The 25,625-nt window shown below is 42.0% G+C and overlaps 1 protein-coding gene across 1 annotated transcript in view; it reads left to right on the top strand.

The window, feature by feature from the left end:
- Window positions 1–25,625, top strand: part of FREM1 (FRAS1 related extracellular matrix 1) — a 213,905-nt gene that overhangs the window by 124,233 nt on the left and 64,047 nt on the right. The window contains exons 25-28 of the mRNA XM_040358513.1: window positions 3,663–4,074; window positions 10,049–10,250; window positions 12,500–12,644; window positions 20,474–20,603. Of these exons, the coding sequence (XP_040214447.1) occupies window positions 3,663–4,074; window positions 10,049–10,250; window positions 12,500–12,644; window positions 20,474–20,603 (889 nt within the window). The remainder of the gene's footprint in view (window positions 1–3,662; window positions 4,075–10,048; window positions 10,251–12,499; window positions 12,645–20,473; window positions 20,604–25,625) is intronic.

The following is a 25,625-nucleotide window of genomic DNA, read 5'->3' as shown; positions in this document are numbered from 1 at the left end:
TGAGTCACCAGCTGCTACCCTGAGCCACTCCCAGTCCAGATCAGATCAAAACAAACAGGCCTGGCTGCCAGCCAAGCCTGCCAAAATGTACATGTCTTTCAAAAATCCTAACTCTGGCACCTACCTACCTAGAAGGTGCTACATAACCTTCCCTTGCTCTATCCAAAATGAAAAAAAAAAAAAAAATTGGCTATAGTTCTAGAGCTGTATACAGTGAGGCAGGATGCCAAACATAGTGAAACATAGACATAGGGTTTACATACACTTTATTGTTACAATTATCTTAGTAAAATAATCCAACTGTTTAAATTATTAAGAGCCATCAATAGACATTGTGGGTTGGCAGAATAGGCCAAATAAAAACATGCCAACTGTATATTAATTTAAAATGGGCAGTACACAATAGGAGGCCTTTTTATCACTAATTGCCAATCAGGAAAGATGCTTAGTTCTAGTTGGTTCTATGTCTTGAGTGCACATATTTACTAACATGTGTGAAAGCTCTTTGGCCACAATAAAGGACATCTGTATTGTGCAATTTTTCTCTATTGAGAGTACCAGGTCCATTTTAAAACTTTGTAGTAGAGCTCCCATTTGCTCAGATGCAGGCCCCTTTAACTCTTTTTCCCACAACTTCCTGGGTTCATGGACACACCCAGGGAAAATAAGTGCCTTCATCTTTTCTTCCTCAGCAACTCCTCAAATTAGTCAGTTATCTGGGAAAGTGATCTGTAGCCAAGAGAGAGGCCCTCCACGGTCAGAACGGGAGTGCAGGCAGCCAAGCTGGTGAATATTAGCATGCAGCTTCTCTTGAAGACCAAGCACCTCACCAATTGCTTCCAGAGTGCTACAGTTCCAGTGAAGAGGCCCCTCTCTTTCTTTGGGATTTGGATCCCTCCAGCTGTTCACTTGTGTTACTAGAGCTACCGTGGACCTGACTGTTAGAAATGCTGTCTATGAAGATAATAGCAACTAGCAGTGTTTATGCTATGCAGCCACATGGTAGTCACAGAGGCATTGCTGTGAAAAGTCTATATGTGTGTAGCTTTCAGAATCTGTATTATTCTGCAATGCTGTATGCGTGCTCTTTCTTATCTGAACCTGTTTTGCATTATGCAACTTTGCACCTGTGTTGTAAACTGTATGTTACAGTTACTCCCTGTGTGATCATTCTGCTGATTACCTATTCTGTTAAAACATTAGCAGATTATCCATGAGAGAGCTGTTTCCTGTTATTTACATTTTATAGCAACAGTTCCTATTGGTTTGACTGTATTTGAAATATTTTTCATTTTGAATTATTATAAAACCTTGACACATTTTATTGTGGCATAAAAAATCCAATAAACAGAGAGTGTTCGGGCTCTGTGTCATTAAAGCATTAATAGGCAAAAACTGGAAACATGTATGCTCTTGAGTGTTTTCAGTAGTTGCTACATCTGGTAGCGGCATGATGGCACCTGGTGTTACAGTGTCATCTCACAAGAGATTGTCACCAGTCCAGCTTAGTGATATAAAACTCCTTTGTTTTAAAATAGAAATATAATTAGGAACCCTAAAACAAAGACTTGTTCATTTTTAAAACTCTTTTAATTAACATTTCTTGCTGTTAAAAATCTGGCAAGGGCCTGCATGTCTGCTAACCTGGTGTTCTTCCCTTGGCTGTATTCCGGAGCTGGCCAGAACAGCCGGGGAAACATCAATTAATGTGTGTCTGAGTGATCAGATTTAATGTTCCACTACTGCACTTTCCGCAAGTCTGAAATATTACTACGTATTGTCTGATGCTTTTGGGCTGGAAGAAGAATGTGGCACTTCTTGTTTGGACAGATGACACCGAGTGATTAGCAACCCCTGACATCAGGTGCCGGCAGCAGTATGCCAAGTACAGAAGCAAATGTCCTCCATTTTGACACGCTGGCTTGATTTTGCATTGAATTGGCACTATTTACTGCTCCTCTGCATTTTTTTTCTCTTTATCTTTTCAAATTCCATGACAGATGGCAGCCTCTGTAGCCAGTTCCATCACCATGGAGCTGCAGGCAGCACAGAGGATCTGTAATGTTCAATTGAAGATGTGGCCCCTGCTGAGCACCAAAGACTTTTACTCACAAATTTTAACTGTTTCAGCTTAGCCAGTTATTCACCAGATTTGTGGCGTAGAGCAGTGAGTTAGTGGAGTGTTGTTGACACAATGGATCTGTAGAACTGTACTGAGAGAAATCTTTTACTGCCTGTCAGGAATAGGCCAATGGCATTTATTGAGCATTTCACCTCAATAAATATTTTTTTTTTTAAATAATCGATTACTTCTGCCAATAAATATATATATTATTTTAAATGGTCGATTTCTTCTGCACTGGCTAAAATAAAAAAAAAAAAAAATATCTAGGACTCAGTTAGATAGGTGGTTTACCACAATATATTGTAGCTCATGATATGAGCTTATGAGAACAGAATAATTTCATTCAAGGGATGCTCTTATACAGTATGTGGTGAGCTATGGCTCTAAAACTTCTGCATGCATGGTGCACACAGTGCTGGGGTACGCTTCCTCTAATGCCTTGTACACACGGTCGGACTTTTGACCATACAAAAGTCCGCCGTGAGTCCGATGGAAGTCCAAATGAATGATAAAGAACAGGTTCTCTATCTAAGGTTCGTCGGACTTCCGACAAAAAAGTCTGATGGAGGCTACACACGGCCGGACTTTCAGAGAAAAAAGCCCGTCTGACTTTTTTTCTCGGAAAGTCCGGCCGTGTGTATGAGGCATTAGGATACCTCTCCACTGCATTTTGAAAACCATAGATCTTTTTTTATCCAGCATTTTCATAGCTCAGATGTGAACAAGCCCCTAGCATGTGTGTGATGATATTCTTTGATATAATGCCATCCATAGAGCATACAATTTTCTTCCTATTAAATAGAGAAACCCACTGCTCAAGTGTAAGGAAAAACGAAACAATTAAATTGTAACAGCTAATGGTGCTTATAAGCATACATTATACCTGAGCTACTATTTCTGACAGTAATGCCACCTCCTGCTGCCACTAAATTTATTTATAACAATTGGTCCTTAAAGGGAAAATTCCAAGCTATATTTTCAAGACATGCCAGCTGAGGGGGCACAAGAAACATTTAATCTTATTTAAGCAACATGTAGTATGTGTCAGTGGTAAACTTTGACACCTATAGACACTGAAGTACATGCACTTTGTTTTTGCAGCTCAGAAAATTGGAAGCATGGATTAAACATCAGCCACCAGATACACACACTCTCCATGCTTCCCTCCTCAGCAGTTTATAGCAAAATCTATTAAAATTGAATTATAGTTGACCAAGCCATCAGATATGAAAAAAATTATATAGAGACTGATGCACGAAAAGTGTGCTAACAGAATAAAAAAAATAGCAATCAGCAATTTGAAGCCATTTTTATTTTCACATCATGGATTGCAAAAATGGTTGCACAGGGGGACAATCATTTCTTTTTTATATAGCATGCTTTCCATACATCAGCCCCAATATCTTTAAGATCTTAGACGATCTAAGATGTTCACAAACTCTACTAGAAAAACCTTTGAGTAAAGGTTTGTTATTTCTTTTGTGTAGATGGTGAATCAGGAACACATGTTGAAGGCTACCTTGCCTCTTTTTGCCAGATTCCTTGTCAGTAATGGGCTGCAGACAAAGCATGGGACCCTGCAAGTTGATGTAGAGATGGTTGATAGGACTCCACCAACATTATCAAAGAACTACGGTCTTAAGCAGAGGAAAGGATCGGTGGCTCTGATTTCTCCAGACATTCTTCAAACCATGGATCCTGACACAGCAACTGAAAATATTACATATCTGATTATGGAACACCCTCAGTATGGACATATATATGTGAGAGGTTCATCCCTGCTGAAAAACTTTACCCAAAGAGATATTGATAACATGGATGTTGCCTACAAACACAGTGGTCAAGATGCTCAGATTGACAAGTTCACATTTGTTGTGACGGACAGGTCGAATAAAGGCTTTATAATTGATGGGAAAGTGCAATTTGAACCAATACCTTTCATTATACAAGTAAGTGTTGCAGTATATTGTTTTTTTTTTTTTTTTTTCAAAAACTTAATGTCATGATTGAAAGGTAGAATTTGACATGGTGTCATGCCAATCCAATGAAGAGAAAATACCAATACCACAAACCAAGTTAAAAGTAAGAAATAAATGTGAATGTGTTAGGATTTATGAAATCAATCTGAATTTGGAGGTTATAGATTTGGATCTCAGCAGCGGAGGCTACTCAGGGTTTAACCACCGGTTCACTCTCAATGTACAGAGAGTTTGGGGTTACTCATCACAACCTCCAGTGAGAAACAGAAACTATAGTCAACAAGCCTATTACCTCATAAGCTTGATAAGCCAGCAATAAGAAAACAGTCTCTATTGTAATAACGGGTTAATCAGCGTTTAAGTGCAGCAATGAGACAGTGGTTGTTTAGTAATACTAAAGGCCTCTCTTGAACCTAGATATCTACAGCAGACAGACAGCAACCCAGCAGTAAACTAGTGATGATAAGCAGTATATAGTAGCCTTAGAACACAGTCCCTTTAAATGCACGGATGATGATATGCAGTATATTGTAGAATTAGAACACAGTCCCTTTAAATGCACTGATGATGATATGCAGTATATTGTAGAATTAGAACACAGTCCCTTTAAACATACTGATGACTACATACAATGACTCTGGCAATGAGAGACAGAATACTTGCGGTTAGGCTGTAGCTGCAAAAGGGGATATCCTAATGGCTGGTGTTAAATGGTGTCCATATAGCAGAGGAGAGGGATGAGCTGCTGGTTCAGATGCTGCTTTGGCTGGAGCAGAGAGGGAGAGAATGCCGTGGAGCTGAAGTCCGGGTGCAGGAGAGAAGGTAAGGCGGATTGGCATCCAGGGTCCCGGAAATTAGAGTCTCCCCCAAAGCGGTTCTGGACTCTCAGGTGGCGGCAGGCGTCCAACTACAATATCCGAACACCCTGCCGCCGAACCTGGGAGGTTTAAATAGCCCGGGCTGTGAGAACCGCCGAGCGCCGCACGCTGGAACGCACTTCCGCTTTCCAGCTTGAATCGCATACGTCCGCGCACCGGAAGTGACGCGGGCGTGTTACTGAATGGAGCGCAGCTGTTAGATAGGGATACAGCTGCGCTCGTTGAATTAACGCCAATAGCGTTACAGAATGTGCGGCAAACCCAGAACAACAACCTAACACAGGCTATGCACAAAAATGGAGGGAGCACATGATCAGGGCAGGATAAGGACTGGGAACAAAGGGAGGATACAGAGTGATAGATGCACAGTGTAGGGTACAGAGTACTGGAAGCAGGTCACAGGATACAAGACACAAGATTCAAGATAAAAGGATCAGGCAGAAACACAGCTGAGGCCTCGTACACACGACCGAGAAACTCGACGGGCGAAACACATCGTTTTGCTCGTCGAGTTCCTTGTTAGGCTGTCGAGGATCTCGGGGAGCCAAATTTCTCCATTGCCGTCGAGGAAAAAGAAGACATGCTCTCTTTTTGGCTCGACGAGATCCTCTACAGTTTCCTCGTCGAAAAGTGTACACACGACTGGTTTCCTCGGCAAAAAAAAAAAAAAACAGCAAGTTTCTTGCTAGTTTTTGCCGAGAAACTCGGTCGTGTGTACGAGGCCTCACAGGCAGAACACTGAGGCAACGATATCCACTAAGAGAGGGATTATACCTAGGATAAACTGGCTGCTGGGAGATACCAGCTGAAAATTGTGACATTTTTATTTTTCTCTATCGCTCTTTTTCTTTTGTTTTTTTTTTGCTTGTTTGCTTTTCTTTTAGGCTTTACACAATTTTCACTGCAGAATCTATTTATCTGGTGGCTTCCTGTAGCTTAGGAAGATCCAAAAATTTTATTTTTTTATGTAATCATTGAAAATAAAATTTCTCTACGCTCAAGCTTCCATAATCCAATTACTTTAAGTGGCACAAACCTGGTTGTAGGTGTGCAGGATTTTATCTTTGGGAGGCAGTTTTTACTGATTCCCTACTCCCTCCATAGTGTTGTGTTTTTTTTTTAAATAAATTACTGAAAAAAGGACCTATGAAAAGATAATGTATTTGTAAAAAGACAAGATACTTGATTTTGCAAATTCTTTATAAATAGGTCTCACTTGTGAACCAGAAAAATCGATTGCACTCTTGGGTGTTACTGTCCAGTGACTTCATGTTCTACATTATTCCCATTCATTTTATGAACATCTGGCATGACAAATGCTGGTACTTCAACTTCCACCTCAGCTAGATAGATGGAAGCAAGTTTGATGGTACATGTTTATTGCACACAGGCTATTAGGAATAAAACTACATCCATTCTGACACTATATTCCCCAAGTATGAATGGAATGATAGCTGAAATGAGTGCATTTAATTAGGCTATTGTTTAGTAAGTCTTCATATATCTCATTGTTATGTAAATTTGGAAAGTACGTTTGAAACAAAAGAACTGCAATATAAAGTGGAATTAAACCACCCCAAATAAACAGGAATCTCATATTAGAGTAAGGTCTCAAGCTCAGTGATGTCTGGGGAATTGTATAGGGGATGGAAGTATCTATTATTGCTTCACTCTGACAGACAAAGTATGGCTTCCATCCAAGAACATGAAACTACTCCCCATTGTCTTCAATACCAACATTCTTTAGAGAATGCAAAATTGGGGCACATTGCCAGCAAGCAGTGATTGCCATTATCTTTAGTTCTTGTTGACACTTAAACTGAGAAGTAAATTTGAAAGACAACACTAAAATACACCAAACCTTCTAGTATGTATGAAACTAATATTAGGCCTTCTTGGTACATGAATACTCTACTGTATCAGCAAGATTTAACTGTTACAATGTCTTTCTCAAAGAAAACTCGGTTAAACCAAAGTCTTTATCGGTTCTTTTAAAATGTTGGCTTAGTATACAGACCGTAGCAAATGATCAGATGTTTTGATTTGGACATTGCAAAGTATGATATTAAACCTATCTAGAAAAAGTAAATGAGTAAATGTAGTAAATGTTCTCTATTATTACAGCTTAACAGCCTATGAAACTTTCCTTTGTTGACTTACCGCTTATAAGATGTCTCCCTCTTCAGTGCTTCCCTTGGGACATCTCAACATGCTTGTAACCACTGCCTGGTGCCTTGCATATGAGATGCATGCACAGTAGGACCACTGCCTTTCAATGCTTTGGCACTGTGCCTGACTGACGTGTGCAGTCATGGGAAGCTGATGTTTTCAGCACATGTGCATTAGAGGCTCCACTCATTCTGGGATTTGCCACTGTGCTTGAGCAGCACATGCCCAGTAGAGGGCGGTTAAAGTATTCATTAAATGTGACCTAAGCACATATAGCTGTAGTGTTTTCTGATCTCTCCCCAAAGCCCTAAGTCGCGTGTCTTTCTGCTGCTCCGTTCTTCTGTTATCAGCATGATAACTTCTGACAAGTTCTCTGACAACTGAGATAAAACCAGCCTGAAATTTGTGTCGGTGGGTGCTATAAATAGATTAGCAGAGTGCTTGTCTATTCACAGCACAGATATGCACATTCTTTCCTTCCTTTGCCTATGTGGAGTGGGGGTGTGCGCCTTTCCTCCAATCAGCTGTCACACAGTGTATGCCAAGAATCCGCACCCAGTGCTGAACATGAACAAAAATACCTAACACAATGCACACGTTCTAAAGAATTTAGCAAGCTGAAGACAGCAGATATACATGTAAAACTTATGTAGGGAGATTTGTTTCATCTCTGTGTATCATCTAACGCTGTTCACTTCACTGGGTATATGTGAGGGTTTACATCCACTTTAAAGCCTGTGCAGTACTATGCTCAAATTTCAAAGCATAGTACTGTGCATGCTCTGTCTGGGCATTGTGTCAATGGCTTTACCATGCACACACTAACTGAGCACAGCACCAGAGCACTGAAAGCCAATGGCCTCTTTTGTGCTGCATCTCACATGCAAGGCACCAGGCAGCAGGAGTGTGCATGTCTGGGTGTCACCAGGGAGACACTGTAGACAAAAGAGACACCCTATCGGCAATAACTTAAAGGGGTTGTAAAGGTTTGTTTTTTATTTTTTAAATAGGTTCCTTTAAGCTAGTACATTGTTGGTTCACTTATCTTTTCCTTCGATTTCCCTTCTAAATGTTTTTTTTCTTTCTTTTCTTTGTCTGAATTTCTCACTTCCTGTTCCTCCTCAGTAAGCTGTTCTGGCTGACTTAGGCCTCGTACAGACGACCGGACAGTCCGCTGAAAACGGTTCGCCGTACCGTTTTCAGCGGACATGTCCGGCCGGAGATTTCTGTATGATGGTTGTACACACCATCATACAGAAATCCGCGCGTACACGATACCCGGTGACGAGGCCGCACCGTCGCCACGTCATCGTTGCGGCGACGGAAGTTCAATGCTTCCACGCATGCGTCAAAGTGATTCGACGCATGCGAGGGATGGTGGCCGGTCGGACATGTGCGGTGAGTCTGTACAGACGACCGAACATGTCCGACGGACAGGATTCCAGCGGACATGTTTCTTAGCATGCTAAGAAACATTTGTCGAAAACTATTCTAGCAAGAGAGCCAGAACAAAAAGAAGGACTAAATGGAAAGTCAATGACTAGATATATATCCAAAAATACAAAATTTATTGATATAATATTAAAGTTACATATGGTAGGAGAAATCCTATTGGTTAGAGAACCAGAATAAATTTGTTGCAATGGGTTTTAGACACACATCAACAACAAATAACAATACATAAACATATATATAGGGCTATCCGGATATCAGATGGCGGGGAAGGATGTATATTTCAGGAAAATCCCTGTATGTATGCACAAGAAAATCAATTATGAATGAGGGAAATATACAATCCTTCCAGGCTCGTCTGAGGCTCGAGCTGCTGGGAAATTAGTGAAATCCAAGGACAGTAAAGATAAGGTTAGAGATGAATATATTGATTTGCTTCAGTCAAAAAAGGGGGACAGGAAAAAATTGCCTGTATATGTCCTACATTTGTCTGCTGCAAAACGGTCGGCTGGACAAATGTCCGCTGGAAACCTGTCCGGTCGGCCGTACACACGACCGAACATGTCTGCTGAAACTGGTCCGCGGACCAGTTTCAGCAGACATGTTCGGTCTTCTGTACGGGGCCTAACCCCCACGGATGATGGGGGCAAGCTTACTGAGGAGAAACAGGAAGTGAGAAATTCAGGCAAAGAAAAAAAACATTTAGAAGGGAAATGGAAGGAAAAGGTAAGTGAACCAACAATGCACTAGCTTAAAGGAACTTATTTAGAAAATAAAAAATGAACCGTTACAACCCCTTTAACAGAGCAAGGTTTCATAGGCTGGTAAAAAAAGAACAAAATTATCGGGGGCACCAAAAAAATCTATATTTTACACTATTTTGGTGTAGCTTAATGTAAAGGGCATTTTTACTTTTAGGGTTTAATAACACGGTCGTTTTAAAATTTAAAAAAAAATACTTACCAAAAGTCTGTGTGAATAATTTTCATGTGATAACAATTTTGTTTGCCTGCATTATATGTGGGAGTTTATTGTAGTTATAATGCACAAGCTGCATGATTCTACAGTATGCTGACGGCATCTAAATTTAGAATTTTACTAAAGCACTCACAAAGCCCCAATGTCCATCAGGGAAACACTAGTAATAACAATACAATGATTTGTTAAGTCCATTGAAGAAATAGTGCTTGAACTGCACCAAGGCCAATGTCCTATCCAAAGTGTAAAAACTAACAAGAAATATTAGCATTTTTTTAAATTGAGGCTCTTTAAGACTAGTCAGTATAGCCTGCTTTATACCATCCCACAACAACCGATAGAGACACTTGAGAAGTCCAGGCCTGTCATATATATACTTTCTGCTTTATTGCTACATGACTCGTTTAGGGTTCATGCATTGACACTCTAAAATTACTTTTTGCAAAAATTGCTTTTTGTTTGCATAGGTGGACTTTCCAGATGATACCAGTCCCAAAATAGTTAATCTTCAGTGTGCTACTAAAGTTCAGCTCATTCGAGATGGCCAATATGGAATCTACATTACATCTAGAGAATTAAAGGCTACAGATGCTGGGACAGAGGATGAAAACATCATATTCAAAATATTAAGTGCACCTCAGAAAAGTTACCTGGAAAATGTAACTTCAGGTAAGTGCTACACAACGTAGCTCTCACAGGCTATTGTAAGCATATAGGACTCTGGTGTTACTCCTTCTGGGGTCAGAGTTAGCCTATACCTTGTTCCCCACTAGATTAGGGTGACCAGACATCCCCATTTTCAGGGGACAGTCCCCGGATTGAGGACACTGTCCCTGGACCAAGTTTGTCCCCGGTTTTGTCCCCGGATTGGATTTGAACAGGGACTGGGGCAATTTCAAAGACAGTCAGTGCAGAATAAAAAAAAATACAATTCTGAATAATAGCCGCTCCTACTAGCTTAGGGGGGTGTATTTTTTTCCATTATCTGTGCCCCTTTCTGATGATCATGTGCTGGTCGGAGCGAAGGGAATATGTCTTCAGTTTCGGGTGTATGCCCATTCAGCTCCGCTCGCATGTTCTTCTGCCTTGGCTCAAATCCCGGACAGTCGCCTGCCTGCTTATCTCCTTGCCTTCCCTGGCGGAGTGATCTTCCTCCGCTCCCCACACAGTAGGAGCCGGGGGCCCGAAGAGTAAGACTTCACAGGCTGTGGGGCGGGTGGTGGCGACAGACAGAGAGTCGCTGATTGCCACCATTACTAGTAAAAAAAAATATGTCCCCTGATTTCATTTAAAAAATCTGCTCACCTTACCATGGACAGGAAGTCACCAGTGGGGACAGGAAGTCACCAGTGTGGAGAAGAACATCTTCCCTCACCACTGGGAGATAAGTAGTAGGAAGGAGTGCAGCTAGGGAGCAGTGTGTGGAGCAGGGAAGAACACAGTAGTCAGTCCAAATTGCTGGACATTAGCCCCTGTGGGAACCTTGGGGGCTGTTCTGCTAGAAATGTAGAGCACCCGTTGTGGGCTTCCCCTTCGTAATGCCACATATGTTCTCTTTAGTGTGTAACCAGATAGCTGAAGGATACTATCAAAGAAAAACCTGAAAGTGCTGTATAGAACCAGCATTGTTTGATACAACCATTAAGTAATAGACTATTGCAAGCTATGTTGCCTTGGACTACAAGGTTGTATATTGTGTTAAGATGTAAAGTAAACAAAGCAAGTAAATAAAAGTTCCAGCATGAAAAAAGACAGCCTTGTGATTCTGGTGTTGTGCATTGCCACCTATATCAGGGGAACAAGAGATAAGTGTGGATACTGGCCAGGGCAGGGTACTAGTGGTGGCTAGGTGTCAGAGAATTGGCCCGCCCAGTGGTGGTGAGAGGTCAGGGCCGTTTGAAGGAATTTGGGGGCCCCAAGCAAAATGGACATGGAGGCAGCCCAACCCCCCTGCACGCACACATGCAAAGCCCCCCTGCCCATGTTTTTTTTACTCCCCCTCCCCCTCTCTATATTCTTTTTACTCCCCCCAGGCCCCCCAGTGCCTCTTGCAATTTGACACTAAGATTGTACAGGAAAATAACAACCAGCAAAACATTAACACGCATGTTTGGAGAGCCAGAGCACAGATTTTTGTAGATTAGGTGGATGAACATAAATTAGCTTTGTGAGGAGATCACACAATTTCTTACAAACGCACAATAGCAGCTGCAGGCAAGCAGCCTCTGACGTGGGCCTGCTGAGCTTTTACCTTGCCACATACCTTGAATGAGGGCACAACAGAAGGGGCAGAATCTGCAAGATACTGTAAGGAGAGCCAGGACCCGGGAACCACGAGTAGCAGGAAGCGGGCGCACACGTGACGTCACGCCCCTACTAAGTCAGGGCCAGGTGTCTTCTCATCAGAACACCGGGAATCGCAAGCAGCAGGGGGGCGGGTCACACACGTGATGCCACGCCCCTACTCGCGGCTGTGCGAGCTTTTCATCTGCGGTGAGGAGCAGGGAGGGAGCGGGCGCACGTACAGACGCAGCGTCACTGGGGAAATCCCGCGGTCCCAGCAAACAAACAGCTGTGGACATTTATGATTATCCTGGCGGTCCGGGCATTTAGTGACGGCTGATTTATAGGAAGTGGCGCGGCGCTCTGCTGGGGCCCCAGGCCAGCTCGGGGCCCCAAGCAGTTGCTTGCTTTGCCTGTCCTGTTCCGACGGGCCTGTGAGAGGTCGACTGTTGAGAGCATGCACCAGGAAAACCCGTACCCTAATTGTGTTTGAGCCGAGTAAATGTCACAACCTCTGTCAGATCTGTCCTGAAACCACAGGATTGGGGCCCCCAGAAACTCTGTTGTACATCATTTGTGTAGTCCCATTTCCTTATTTTTATTTCTCTCTCTTTTTTTAACATTTGTATTAATAGGCAGAATTATTAAAGAGCAATTCACTCAAAAGGATTTAAACAACAAATCCATATTATACATTATAAATCCCTCACTTGATGTGTATGAGGATGCTATGGAATTTGAAGTTTCAGATCCAGCTGGAAACAGAGCGTTACCAAAAATGTAAGTCATGACACATGGTCATTTCTTTTGTATACTTTGCAAGTTTCATTGAACAGTACTTGATACTGTATCTATTCTTATCTAATAAGGAAATCATATTGCTTAACAGTGTCATGAAAAAATGCCTCAGCATCTCCTTATAAATTGTTTAAATTTAGAGATGTATCTTGTAACTGTTTTCAAATATGCTACCTTGAACTTAAACCTTATATAGGTTTACAATGCATTATTTTAAAGGCTAAATGGTGGGTCCTATATCAGCTGCTGCCAGGGCTGTCTTAATGAGAGGGCACACCTGGGCACTGCCCAGGGGCCCCAGTTGCATGGGGGGCCCCTACACTTTCCCCAAAGCAGCTGGTCCTTGAGCCCATGATCCATGATGGCACTGAGAGTGATAGATGCAAAGGGGAGGCAGTCTGCCTCCTACCTACTTAATGTCTGTTTACCTGCACTGTCATCATTATAGGGGCCCCAGAGCATTACTTTGCCCAGGGGCCCATGATGCTATTAAGACGGCCCTGGCTGCTGCAAGTTAAGGACCGTACACACGATCCAATTTTACGACATGTTGCGTCGGATAATCCGACCGCGTTGTATGCTCTGATCAGACAATTATTGGAGGAATTAACGACAACAAATGTTGGCTGTTCATGCTCGCCAACTGTCTGGCAATAAATCTGTTACGTCGGATTATCCGATCGTGTGTACTCAAATCCGTCCAACTAAAATCCAAAGTACAAACAAGCATGCTCGGAACCAGTGCTAAAGATCAGACTACAATAGCAGAAGTTGCCCAAAGGGTGGCGTTAAAGAGCTGAAAAACCACGTGATTTGGTGAATGTTGGCTGAAAAAGTTCTGCAGAACAAGTTCACGGCCAACGCCCTTCGGACCAAAGTCCACGAATTTGTCTGATGGAAGTCCGATCGTGTGTACGAGGCTTTAGAGTAGTTGTTAGACTCTTATATACCCATATGAGTATCTATAGTCCACAACCTTCTCTAACCACATGTCCATGTCAAAGTCCATTTGCCTGATCCAGTCCGCACAAATTCCCTTTATAAGTTAATAATCCTGAGGGCTACAAATCAAATGACTTTCCACCACAGGAGGAAATAGTCTATCTTGGAAAGCATCTTCATTTTTTGCATCAAAAATGCATAGAAAGTAGGTTATATGGTTTTCAATGGCATAGTTCACACGAGTGGTTGAAGTTCCAGTGCTTTCCAGTTCCAGAAAAAAAAAAAGTAGAACGTGCTGTATTTTTCCTGCGCTGGATTGTACTAGAACGCTGTGAAGCACATAAAAAAAATGCACTAGAAAGCACCGCAATGCACCAAAAATGCATTGGAACACACATGTCCTTAATAAGGGTTAAGAAAAAAAGAGAGGGAAAAAAAGCACTGGACTGCATAAAAAACACACCAAAGACGCATCAAAAATGCATCAAAAACACGCATGCAGAAAAGCATCTAAAACGCATCCGGACTGCGTTTCTATGGTGTGAACTCATTTACTTGAATTACTGAAGCCTCGTACACACGACTGAGAAACTCGACGGGCGAAACACATCGTTTTTCTCGTCGAGTTCCTTGTTAGGCTGTCGAGGAACTCGGCGAGCCAAATTTCTCCATTCCCGTAGAGGAAAAAGAAGACATGCTCTCTTTTTGGATCGACGAGATCCTCTACAGTTTCCTTGTCGAAAAGTGTACACACGACCGGTTTCCTCGGCAAAAAAAACCAAACAGCAAGTTTCTTGCTGGTTTTTGCCGAGAAACTCGGTCGTGTGTACGAGGCCTAAGTCTTTCAGGACTGTACCATTACTTGTCTCGGTATAGGGGCATCCTATACATTATATTTTATTTATGTCTGTCTGCAGCCAAGCGATAAGGACCTTGCTTTGCGAAGTTCCCCTGGTAATTTTCATCCTTCTGTACACACGCTGGCATGTTTTCAGAATTAAATAAATAGCACCAACAGATCTTTTGGAGTGGTAGCAATAGTACACTGGGCATAGCTCACCGTATAAACTTCAAGGATCTTAAAGCTCACATTCAAGTAACAAAGGTAAATGACTGTTGCATCAAAGATTTCTTATTCTTACTGGGTGGTCACTAATGCTTTTCAGGTTCCTGTGAGTTATGTATGAGCTTGCATTATCTTTATTGGGCTTAAACGTAATCATCTGTGTAGTAGAGTCCTAAAAGGGACCTAAATGTCCTACATGCATAGGATAACTGTTTCAATCCCCCTACACTATTCATCTGTGGATTAGAATTATGTAATGCCCTGTACACACGATCTGAGTTTCCGTCTGAATAAACGCCAGCGTTTTTCTCAGATGGAATTCCATTCAAGCTGTCTTGCATACACACACACACACTGTCACACCAAATTCCGACCGTCAAAAATGTTGTGACGTACAACACTATGACAAGCCGAGAAAAATGAAGTTCAATGCTTCTGAGCATGCGTCAACTTGATTCTGAGCATGAGTGTTTTTTTCTCCGTCGGAGTTCCATACAGACGAACGGAATTTCCAATAGAATTTTTTTCCATCTGAAAAAAAAAAGAGAGAACATGTTCTCTTTCTTACTCCGTTGGAATTCCCGATGGAAAAAGTCAGATGGGGCACACACACGGTCGGAATATCCGATGAAAAAATTCCGTCTGACTTTTTCCATCGAAAATTCCGATCGTGTGTACGAGGCATAAGGTTTAGCTTTTACCTGTGGGCTCTGTTCCACTACCGGTAAACCAAAATAAAAAATCACCCGCTATCGTATGCACTAAATAAGCATATTTAAGAAAAAGTTTTACCAAAGATAATTTTCTGATGATATACACAAAAGTTTGTACAGAAGTAGCTAATACCAATCATTAAATATAACAATAAGCCTGAAAAGTTCATATGATTTCTATGAATTTTTGGAGCAATCATAAAGTTGAAAACTTACAAACATTTTACTGCAGTAATGTGTGTTTTGGTGTGCACATAATACATCCAGCGTAAGTGGTTTCCAGGGAATATTGTAACACATGGGGACAATATCTTAAATTTCCCTTATAAATGTGTACGTTAGCATACAGTCCCATTTTTCACCACTAGATGTCCTTCTTGTCTTATGGTCTGGTGTTTTCTAGTGTGGAAAGGGAAGCTGGCAATTAACTATTAGATTATCTACATAGATATTTAAAATTTAGGCAGTTCTGAAAAACAAATGTAGCCTCAGCCTGGCTATATATTACAATTGTTCTTTTGAGCATGAAAAATATAGATCTGAGCCTAGGAAACACTCTTGACATTTACAGGTGCATCCCAAGAAAATAGAATATCATCAAAAGTTTATTTATGTCAGTAATTTAATAATAATAAAAAAAAAAACTCATATATTATATAAATGCATTACACGCAGAGTAATATATTTAAAGCATTTCTTTATCTTAATTTTGATGATTATAGCTAACAGCTAGTGAAAATCCAAAATTCAGTATTTCAGAAAAATTGAATATTACATAAGACCAATAAAAGAAAAGAGGATTTTAAATACAGAAAAGTTGTCTTACAGAAAAGTATGTCCATGTACAGTATAGTGTGTACTCAATACTTGGTCGGGGCTCCTTTTGCATGAATTACTGCATCAATGTGGCGTGACATGGAGGCGATCAGCCTGTGGCACTGCTGAGGTGTCATGGAAGCCCAGGTTGCTTTGATAGCAGGCCTTCAGCTCATCTGCATTGTTGGGTCTGGTATCTCTCATCTTCCTCTTGACAATACCAAACAGATTCTCTATGGGGTTTAGGTCAGGCGAGTTTGCTGGCCAATCAAGCACAGTGATACCATGATCATTAAAGAGGAAGTAAACCCTCTGAAAGAAACCGAAACGACAAAAAACCTTGCAAGGCAAATGCATACTCAGCGAGTATGCATAGCATACTCGCTGATTATGTATTACTTCCCTCAGATCGAGGCCCCGGCAACGGTCCATGTCTCCCCCTCCAGTCGCCAACATGTTGTCCCGACGTGACTTCCGGGTATGGCGGCTTCCGGCACTGTGATTGGTCGGAGCCTGCAATGACGTCACTCCCACACATGCGCGCCGGAACGGCACAGTACAACTGAAGCAATGGCACATAGTGCTATTGCTTCAGTTGGCTTAAGTGCGCATGTGCCGCATGACGTCAGCACATGCAAATACAGGGATATCTCCTAACCCGTGCAGGTTTGAGAGATATCCTTGTTAGCTACAGGTAAGCCTTAATATAGGCTTACCTGTAACAAAAAGTTGTAAAGAAGGGTATTAAACCAGGTATTGGTACTTTTGGCAGTGTGGGCAGGTGCCAAGTCCTGTTGGAAAACTGTGTGGTGTTTGAATACTTTTACCAATAAACTCAACCGAGAAGGTTTTTCCAGAGTGCGGCTGTCCAAACATTTCTTTCTACAATCAATGTAAGGTAAATGAAAGACAGGCTTCAGTTCAGAGCCCAATTGGTCAAACCTCTCTGACATGTTTTACCCATATTGGGCTTAATTGTAGTTGCTTAGGGCCAGATTCACGTAGCCCGGGCGCAGCGTAACGTAACCAATTTAGGTTACACCGCCGCAAATTTTCTGTCTAAGTGCCCGATCCACAAAGCACTTACCTGGAAATTTGCGGCGGTGTATCCTAAATCCGTCCGGCGCAAGGCGGGCCAATTCAAATGGGGCGGGTACCATTTAAATTAGGCGCGCTCCCGCGCCGGACGTACTGCGCATGCTCCCGACACAAATTTCCTGACGTGCTTTGCGTGAAATTACGACGCGCCGATGTTTTGTGAATCGCGACGTGAAAAAAAGACTTGCGCCGGGAAAATTAAAAAAAAAAAAAAAATTCAAAAGCGACGCGGGAAAGACGGATATACTTTTACATGGTGTAGTCATTTTACACTTTGTAAAAGGTGCCCTATCTTTGCGACGGCAAACTAACACTTGCGGCGACGTAACGATGGGAAAAAGTTTTGTGGATCGCCGTAACTGCTAATTTGCATACCCGACGCTGGTTTACGACACAAACTCCCCCCAGCGGCGGCCGCGGTACTGCATCCTAAGATCCGACAGTGTAAAACTATTACACCTGTCGGATCTTAGGGATATCTATGCGTAACTGATTCTATGAATCAGCCGCATAGATAGAAACAGGGATACGACGGCGTATCAGCAGATGGATTACAGCAGAGTCAGGACGCTCTCTAAGTTGCAGATAGAGAAAGGAGCTGTGCGTTAGTGGGCGTCCTGACTCTCCTGTAGTCCAAGGGAGGGGGAAGGCATGACACTCCACACCAGGGAGAAAGCCTCACATTACTGTTTGGAGTTACAGACAGAAAAACAGGAAGTGAGGATTTCTCAGAAGAAATAAGGACGTTTAAAACAAAAAATCGAAGGATTAGGTAAGTGAAGGAGGACTGCACCAAGGTAGAGGAAGCTATTTAGGGGGAAAACATGTTTTACCTTTACAACCCCTTTAAGGTTAATTTTAAAATTAAGCGTGAGATTTTAGATGTGCAAATGAATTGGTTAGGAGTGAAAGGGACCCCGTTTCCGGCTACATTTTATGTCAGCAGACCAGCAAAAATTTGAAATTCATATCAGGGCAATAATCTTTCTGGTTCACTCATCACTGAAAAACCTCCAGGTAGAGATTCATGTCATGTCTGTGTGTTTGGGTTAGTGGGGGGATTTTAACCTTAGTGGTACAAGTTTGGCAGAACAAGCAAGATAGAGAGTGTTTATCAGAAGTGCTGCCTTGAATGAGAAGGAAGGCATTGGAAAGGCTCCTCGTAAAAATCTGATTAGTTGCCAAATAAGTTAAAATAATTCTAAACACACTGAGGGTTATTTAGGAAAGGCAAATCCACTTTGCACTACAAGTGCAAACTACAAGTGCAAAGTGCACTTGAAATTGCACTGAAGGTGCATTTGGAAGTGCAGTCGCTGTAAATCTGAGGGGTAGATCTTAAATGAGGGGAACCTCTGCTGATTTTATCATCCAATCATGTGCAAGCTAAAGAGCTGTTTTTTATTTTCCTTGCATGTCCCCCTCAGATGTACAGCGACTGCACTTCCAAGTGCACTTTCTGTGCAATTTCAAGTGCATTTTGCACTTTAAGGGGCAGATCCACAGAGCGAGTACGCCGGCGTATCTACTGATACGCCGGCGTACTTTCAAATTACCCGCGTCGTATCTTTGGTTTGAATCCTCAAACCAAGATATGACGGCATCTGGGTTAGATCCGACAGGTGTACGTCCTCGTACTCCTTCGGATCTAAGATGCAATACTTCGGCGTCCGCTGGGTGGCGTTCATGTCGTTTTCCACGTCGGGTATGCAAATTAGCTATTTCCGACGATCCACGAACGTACGAGCGGCCGGCGTATTTTTTTACGCCATCTCTAGTCGGCTTTTTCCGGCGTATAGTTAAAGCTGGTATTTCGTCGCGTATAGTTAGACCTGCCATGTTAAGTATGGCCGTCGTTCCCGCGTTTATTTTGAATTTTTTATTTTTTTGCGTAAGTCGTCCGTGAATCGGGATGGACTTAATTCACGTCTAAGTTAAAAAAAAGGATGTCGTTGCGACGTCATTTAGCGCAATGCACGGCGGGAAATTTAGAAACGGAGCATGCGCAGTTCATTCGGCACGGGGACGCGCTTCATTTAAATGAAACACGCCCCCTAATCGCCGATTTGAATTCCGCCGCCAGAGATAGACTACGCCACCGTAACTTACAGCGTGAATTCTTCCAGGATTCGAACTAAAGCCAGGTAAGATACGGCGGCGTAGCGTATGTCTGATACGCTGCGCGGGTGCAGATCTCTGTGGATCTGCCCTGTAGTTTGCACTTTTAGTGCAAAGTGGATTTGCCTTTTGTAAATAACCCCCACTGTTTCATTTACAATATCCCTTCTATTTATGTATATGGATGATGGCACTGTTATTATTTTAATAAAAAAAACAGCTAAGTAAATTTTCCTAATTGATATACAGCTGTCACATGACCCAGTCTGTCTGCAGGGAAACATAAGCAGGAGGAGCTTTTAGTCCGCTGCTGCTGGTCACATGTTCAAAATAAAAAAACTGCCTTTGAAAAAATGAATATCAACAAACTGTTTTAAATTAGTATACAAATATATATTTAAAATTAAATATTATGTTGTGGAAACATGTTGTGGGCAGATTTCTGCCAGTCAGCTGCAAAATCCCAAGCTACATTGGGGGCATGAGCAGCAGGTGGAGATAGAGAGCAACAGGATCAACCAGGTTTTTTGCAGAATACAGAAAACAAATCTCATAGTGACCGAATATGTATGAACTGCGTGTAATACAACATTTACTGAGAGTTTTCTATTATGAGGGTTTAGTGACACTTTAATAGGAAAAAGACTAAAAGGCTGGTATTAGTTGTGATAGCACTGTTCCTGTATTGTTTTATATATAGTGATGCATTAGTTGTAGCGCTGTTCTCGTTTTAATATACGAAAGGCTGATATGATTTTCCTTAGAAAAGATGGCAACCGAAATGGACATGTGTATGTGTTTTTTGGCTGACACATCCATGTTCTTTATTATTTGATACTATGTATACAGGGATATATGTTAGCGTCATGGAGACCCCAAAAACAGTGGATAAGAAGGTTGCATCTCTTAAATTTTAAGGAGATTTTGGTCTCAAATTGTTCTTTTGATTATAGAAGAAGGAATTACTTATTATCAGTGCATGCCATGTATACTCATTATTCTAATTGTTATCAGCACTATTATTAAAATATATTATTGGGTATTTTACTATTTTACAGCTTAAGTCTGAAATGGTCTCGTATTGAAGTATTTCAAGCCAAGTATGAGGTGTGTGAGACAGAAGCGGGGGTGTCTTTGAAGCTCACAAGGAAAGGTTACCCTGTAGACTCTGCCTTCATCACAGTAATGGTAACACATTTTCATTGTTTAAAATTAACGTACACATTTTGGCTGCATATTTATTCAAAGGCTAAAAGTACAGTTGTTAAAGTATAAATAAAGGCAATATATTTTCATTTTTAGACAGAGCAGAGAGCGATTAGAACACCTGCAATGTTTTTATTGCTGTCTGTGTCCGCATTAGAAATATTCATGCTCTCTTTTTTTCCTGTTTACCATTATTACCAAGAGTGAAATTCCCACATTGTGGGTTATCACCAAAAAAAGAATAAAGAGAAAATTTTCCACTAGGAACCTCACTTTGGAGGTATTTCTTTAAAATTCCTGTTGGGCAATGGGACAGGAAGTGATGGAAAAATCGTCCCAATGGGACACAGATGGCAAATAAAAAACAGACAGGGGTCCCTTACTATTTCCAAAATGAAAACCCATATTTTTTGTCTTTAGTTCTACTTTAAAGCCTAACTAAGGTTTGATATCACTTTAACCACTTCAGCCCCAGAAGATTTTACTCCCTTCCTGACCAGGCCAATTTTTGCGATACGGCACTGTCGCTTTAACTGACATTTGCACGGTCGTGCGATGCTGTGCCCAAGCAAAATTTAAGTCCTTTTTTTCCCACAAATAGAGCTTTCTTTTGATGGTATTTGATCACCTCTGCAGTTTTTATTTTTTGCGCTATAAACAAGAAAATACCGACAATTTTGAAAAAAACACAATGTTTTACTTTTTGCTATAATAAATATCCCAATTTAAATAAAAAATGTTTTTCCTCAGTTTAGGCCAATATGTATTCTTCTACATATTTTTTGGTGTCATCACGCCGAGCACTCGCATTGACCTCATACAGCATCTTCAAGGGCCAACGTACAGCTATGGCGGCTCGCCTAGGGGGCCCTGGTCGGGAACTAGTTAAATCGTTTTTTTTTTTGGGCTAAGCTTTTACGAATACTGCTGTCAAAGCTTCCTCTGTTTGATTTGATGTCACCTGCATGCCTCTCAACTACAGCCAATCAGAGGAAGCCTTGTATTCAATGATAGAAAAAGAAAGCTGCCTATGAATGTATGAGCAGCATCAATTTTGTTCCGCAAATGGGATGGGAAGTCCCTGTACAACTGCCAGAACACAGTGCTATATACTCTATAAACTCTATGTAACTGATGCTACATATAGTTTTTACAGTGCTGACAGCAGCCATATTTGTTTACTATGCCTAAGCAAACTATTTAAAGCGATAACAAAAGCTGGCATTAGACTACAAAGCAATGCATTGAAGTGCTGTATACAATATGTCACACATGAAGGATAAACTCTTGGGGTAATTTATTTAAACTGGATTAGCTAGAATCTGGAGCAGCTGTGCATGACAACCAATCAGCTTCTAACTTCAACTTGTTTAGTTAAAGCGGAACTAAAGGCAGAGATGCTCACCTTTCCAATCGTCTCTCCAGTGGTGGCATCTTCTCTTGTGTGCCGTTTTTTGAGCCTCTTTATTGGCCGTTGGGGAGTGACTTCACTCCTGTGTATGTGCCGGAGCTAGTCATCCAAGCGCACATGATCATGCTGGCTGCTGTAAGCTGAGCTGCACATGTGCAACTTATCTTACATTCCATGGATTGCTGTGATCAGGTAGGTAAGTGTAGTTTATTGCAGCCTTTTGGCTAAGATCAAGTGTAGTATTAGTCATTGGGAGAAAGAACAGAGTGCCTCCAGAAAGGGGGTGCTGTCTAATATCCGGCCTGATGTAATTGGTTGGTAACAGTGGTAGGGCCCCTTTCCTCCTGGGTTGAATCTGGCCCGAGTCACACAGGCTAGTCCCTGGTTGATGGCAGGGCTATACCTAAATTCGAATGCCTTGCTGGTAGAAACCGGGCTGTGCTGCTCTAGCCAGGGGCCAGGCTGAGAGGAGCCCATGGTGTACATGTCTCTAGAGTGGGGTGCTGTGTCTCATGGTGAGGAAGCTCACTATGAGATTTTCGGCACCATGCATGGGCACTACACCATAGCACACTTTTTTTCTTACCTGCCTTTAGGGCCGGGCCTTTTGGCTAGGACCAGAGGAATTTTTTTTTTCTGGCACCTGGTGTTAAGTTTTGTGGGTGTGTTTCACTACACTGCAGAACTTAAAAAAAAATAGCATTTCTCTTCTGCAATAAAAAGCCTGCCTGTACACAGTGTGTTACAACAGAACATTAGTTCCACTTAAAGTTTTAAATTAAAAAAGTGGATTGGTTGCCAATGCCATGTACAGCTGTTCCAGTTCTGATAAATCCCCCTAGTGCTGAAATTAACACATTTGACCTGTTAATGGTAAAGGGTAAAAAAGTAACTTCATACATAACTTTTCATATTCCATCATTTTATGAGAAGATCCCCTAGCTACTGGGTACATGATTTTGCATGGAGCAATGCATTCATTAAGTCTAGAAGGTTGCCAAATATTAAGCAAAGCACATTATGGAGCATCTTTTTTTCAATGGCCATTAGTCCTGTCACTGTATTTACATCTGGTACAATTATTGCTGTGTGCAATGTGGTTGCTAGTTCTGCAGTGTGATCAGATGGTAAAGAGTTCATTAACACAGACTTAGTATCAGATATCATGAATGCAATTAGCATGAAAAATATAAGTTATTTGTAAGTGTAAAACTTACAGTTATTAATTAATGTGTATGCAAAGGCGTTTTTTTTTTAGATGTGGATAGAGTGGGGGACTTTGTCAATGCTTTGTCAACTTTATAACACTTTGTGTTCTCACTGGGGAGATACTGTATACTCCTCTGTTTGACCTGGGGACCCAGGGCCAGATTCAGGTACAAATACGTTACGCTGCGGCGGCGTAACGTATCCCATTTACGTTACACCGCCGCACGTTTACAGCGTAAGTGCCTGATTCACAAAGCTCTTACCTGTAAACTTGCGGCGGTGTAACGTAAATCCGTTCGGCGCAAGCCCGCCTCATTCAAATGAGACGGGCACCATTTAAATTAGGCACGGTCCCGCGCCGAACGTACTGCGCATGCTCCGTCCGTCAAATTACCCGACGTGCATTGCGCTAAATGACGTTGTTGGTTTCGACGTTAATGTAAATGGTGTCCAGCGCCATTCACGGACGACTTACGCAAACGACGTGAATTTAAAAATTTTGACGCGGGAACGACGGCCATACTTAACATGGGTTACACCACCTAGAGGGCAGCCTTAGTTTTACGCAGCGTATCTCGACGGAAACAACGTAAATTTAGAGCGACGGGTAAAGCGTACTTTCGTGAATCGCCGTAACTAGTCATTTGCATATTCTACGCCGACCTCAATGGAATCGCTACCTAGCGGCTGGCCTAGAATTGCATCCTAAGATCCGACGGTGTAAGTCAATTACACCTGTCGGATCTTAGGGCTATCTATGCGTAACTGATTCTATGAATCAGCCGCATAGTTACGACGGGCGGATCACAGAGATACGACGGCGTATCAGGAGATACGCCGTCATATCTCTTTTGTGAATCTGGCCCCCTGTCACTATATTAGGAAGTGAGGGGGAAAATAAAAATCTTAAGTTGTCCCAGAAAACAACGAGGAAAACGTCCCCTATGATAAATGAAAATTCCTTTCATTTAATGTGATTTCAAGACAGGAAATTAAGGGAAATCTACCCACTGGGACATGGGCAGCAAAACATAATTTGATGGTGCTTTAACTCTTCCCTACCTAAATGTAAAAAAAAGGATTGGGCTTTTCATACACTTTACCTGTGCCTGATCTACTCCCTCCACCTCTATATTGATGTGTAGAGGACAGGACAGGCTGTGAAGTTTCATGTCTGCCTTTCTTCCTACCTCTGACCACTGCACTAGGATCAGAGTGTCTTTCTGTGAGAAATTCTCTTCTCCATTGTCCTTGACAAGGATCATGAGATATGCAGTCCGTGAATGGCCTACAATTCCCTGTATACAGAGGAGGAGAACCAGACAGCTTTCCCAGGCAAAATAACTAGAGCTCAGACAGACCAGTGTGGGGAACGAGATATTGTAAACCTGTTGCTGGGGTCTTGGACTCTGGAGTCACAGAGAGAGTTGCTGTGTCTTGGACCCGAGCTGGGAAGACCTGGCGCCATGTGCCACCACATCAGAGAGGACCTGATAGTGAGGCTGAAACTTCTGGGAAAACCAAACGCCAAGTGGTCACCCTCATTCATTGCATACCGAGAGTGGTGAGCGGATTTACCAAGCTTAACACCTTGTTTCCCACAGTTCAGACAAACTGAGACTTACTTAGTAGCCCATCAGAAATCTTGTGTGTCCAGTCATAAAGGGACAGCTACATGCGCACCACCTATAAAAGGGCCCCAACAAAAGGTGGCCACCACTGACAATTTGGTGCCAGGTACAGGTACTTTAAACACCACCAGGGGTACCCCAGTAGCACATACACCCATCCACTGCTGAGGCTGTATGCATAGAGTGCACCCAGGAACATTGTTTGAATAGCCATTGCTATTTACAATGAGGCTTCATGCTTTCATGGTTGATGCTATTCTCATTTATACTGTGTGGACTAGTGTAATGGGGCTTAGCCTTTTTGCGGCATAAGGTAATGGTTGTAGGTGAGGCTAACCTGCCTGTCAGGTAATCTAACATATTCTTTTGTCCTGTTTATTTGTTATTTGCCTTGCCTTTGCTTACCCTTCAATAATACATTCATAATTTTAATCCTTACATTGTTTGTGGTCTATGTTTCTGTGTACTTTCATAAAGCGTAACCAGGTATGTTAGTGGGGACCGAGTCATTTCAAGAGTTGAGGCAGATAACATAGAACCTAACAAACTAAGTGGCACATTTGGGTGTAGCAGTGGCACCTGTGTACTAGTCGTTATGTTCTTGGTTGTGTATCCACATATCCCTCACAGTTCAGTTACCCTTCTGATGCCTGATCAGGTTACCAATTGCAAAAAAATCCATGAAAGTCTCATTCAGTAACTTGCAAGAACATTACACTGAGTGATAGAAAAAGTCAGGGAAGTCTTGGGAAA

The sequence above is a fragment of the Rana temporaria genome, chromosome 1, assembly GCF_905171775.1.
Source record: "Rana temporaria chromosome 1, aRanTem1.1, whole genome shotgun sequence".
Classification (NCBI taxonomy): Eukaryota; Metazoa; Chordata; class Amphibia; order Anura; family Ranidae; genus Rana; species Rana temporaria.
Note: the sequence above shows the minus strand (reverse complement) of the source record. Positions and strands in the feature narration are given on the sequence as shown.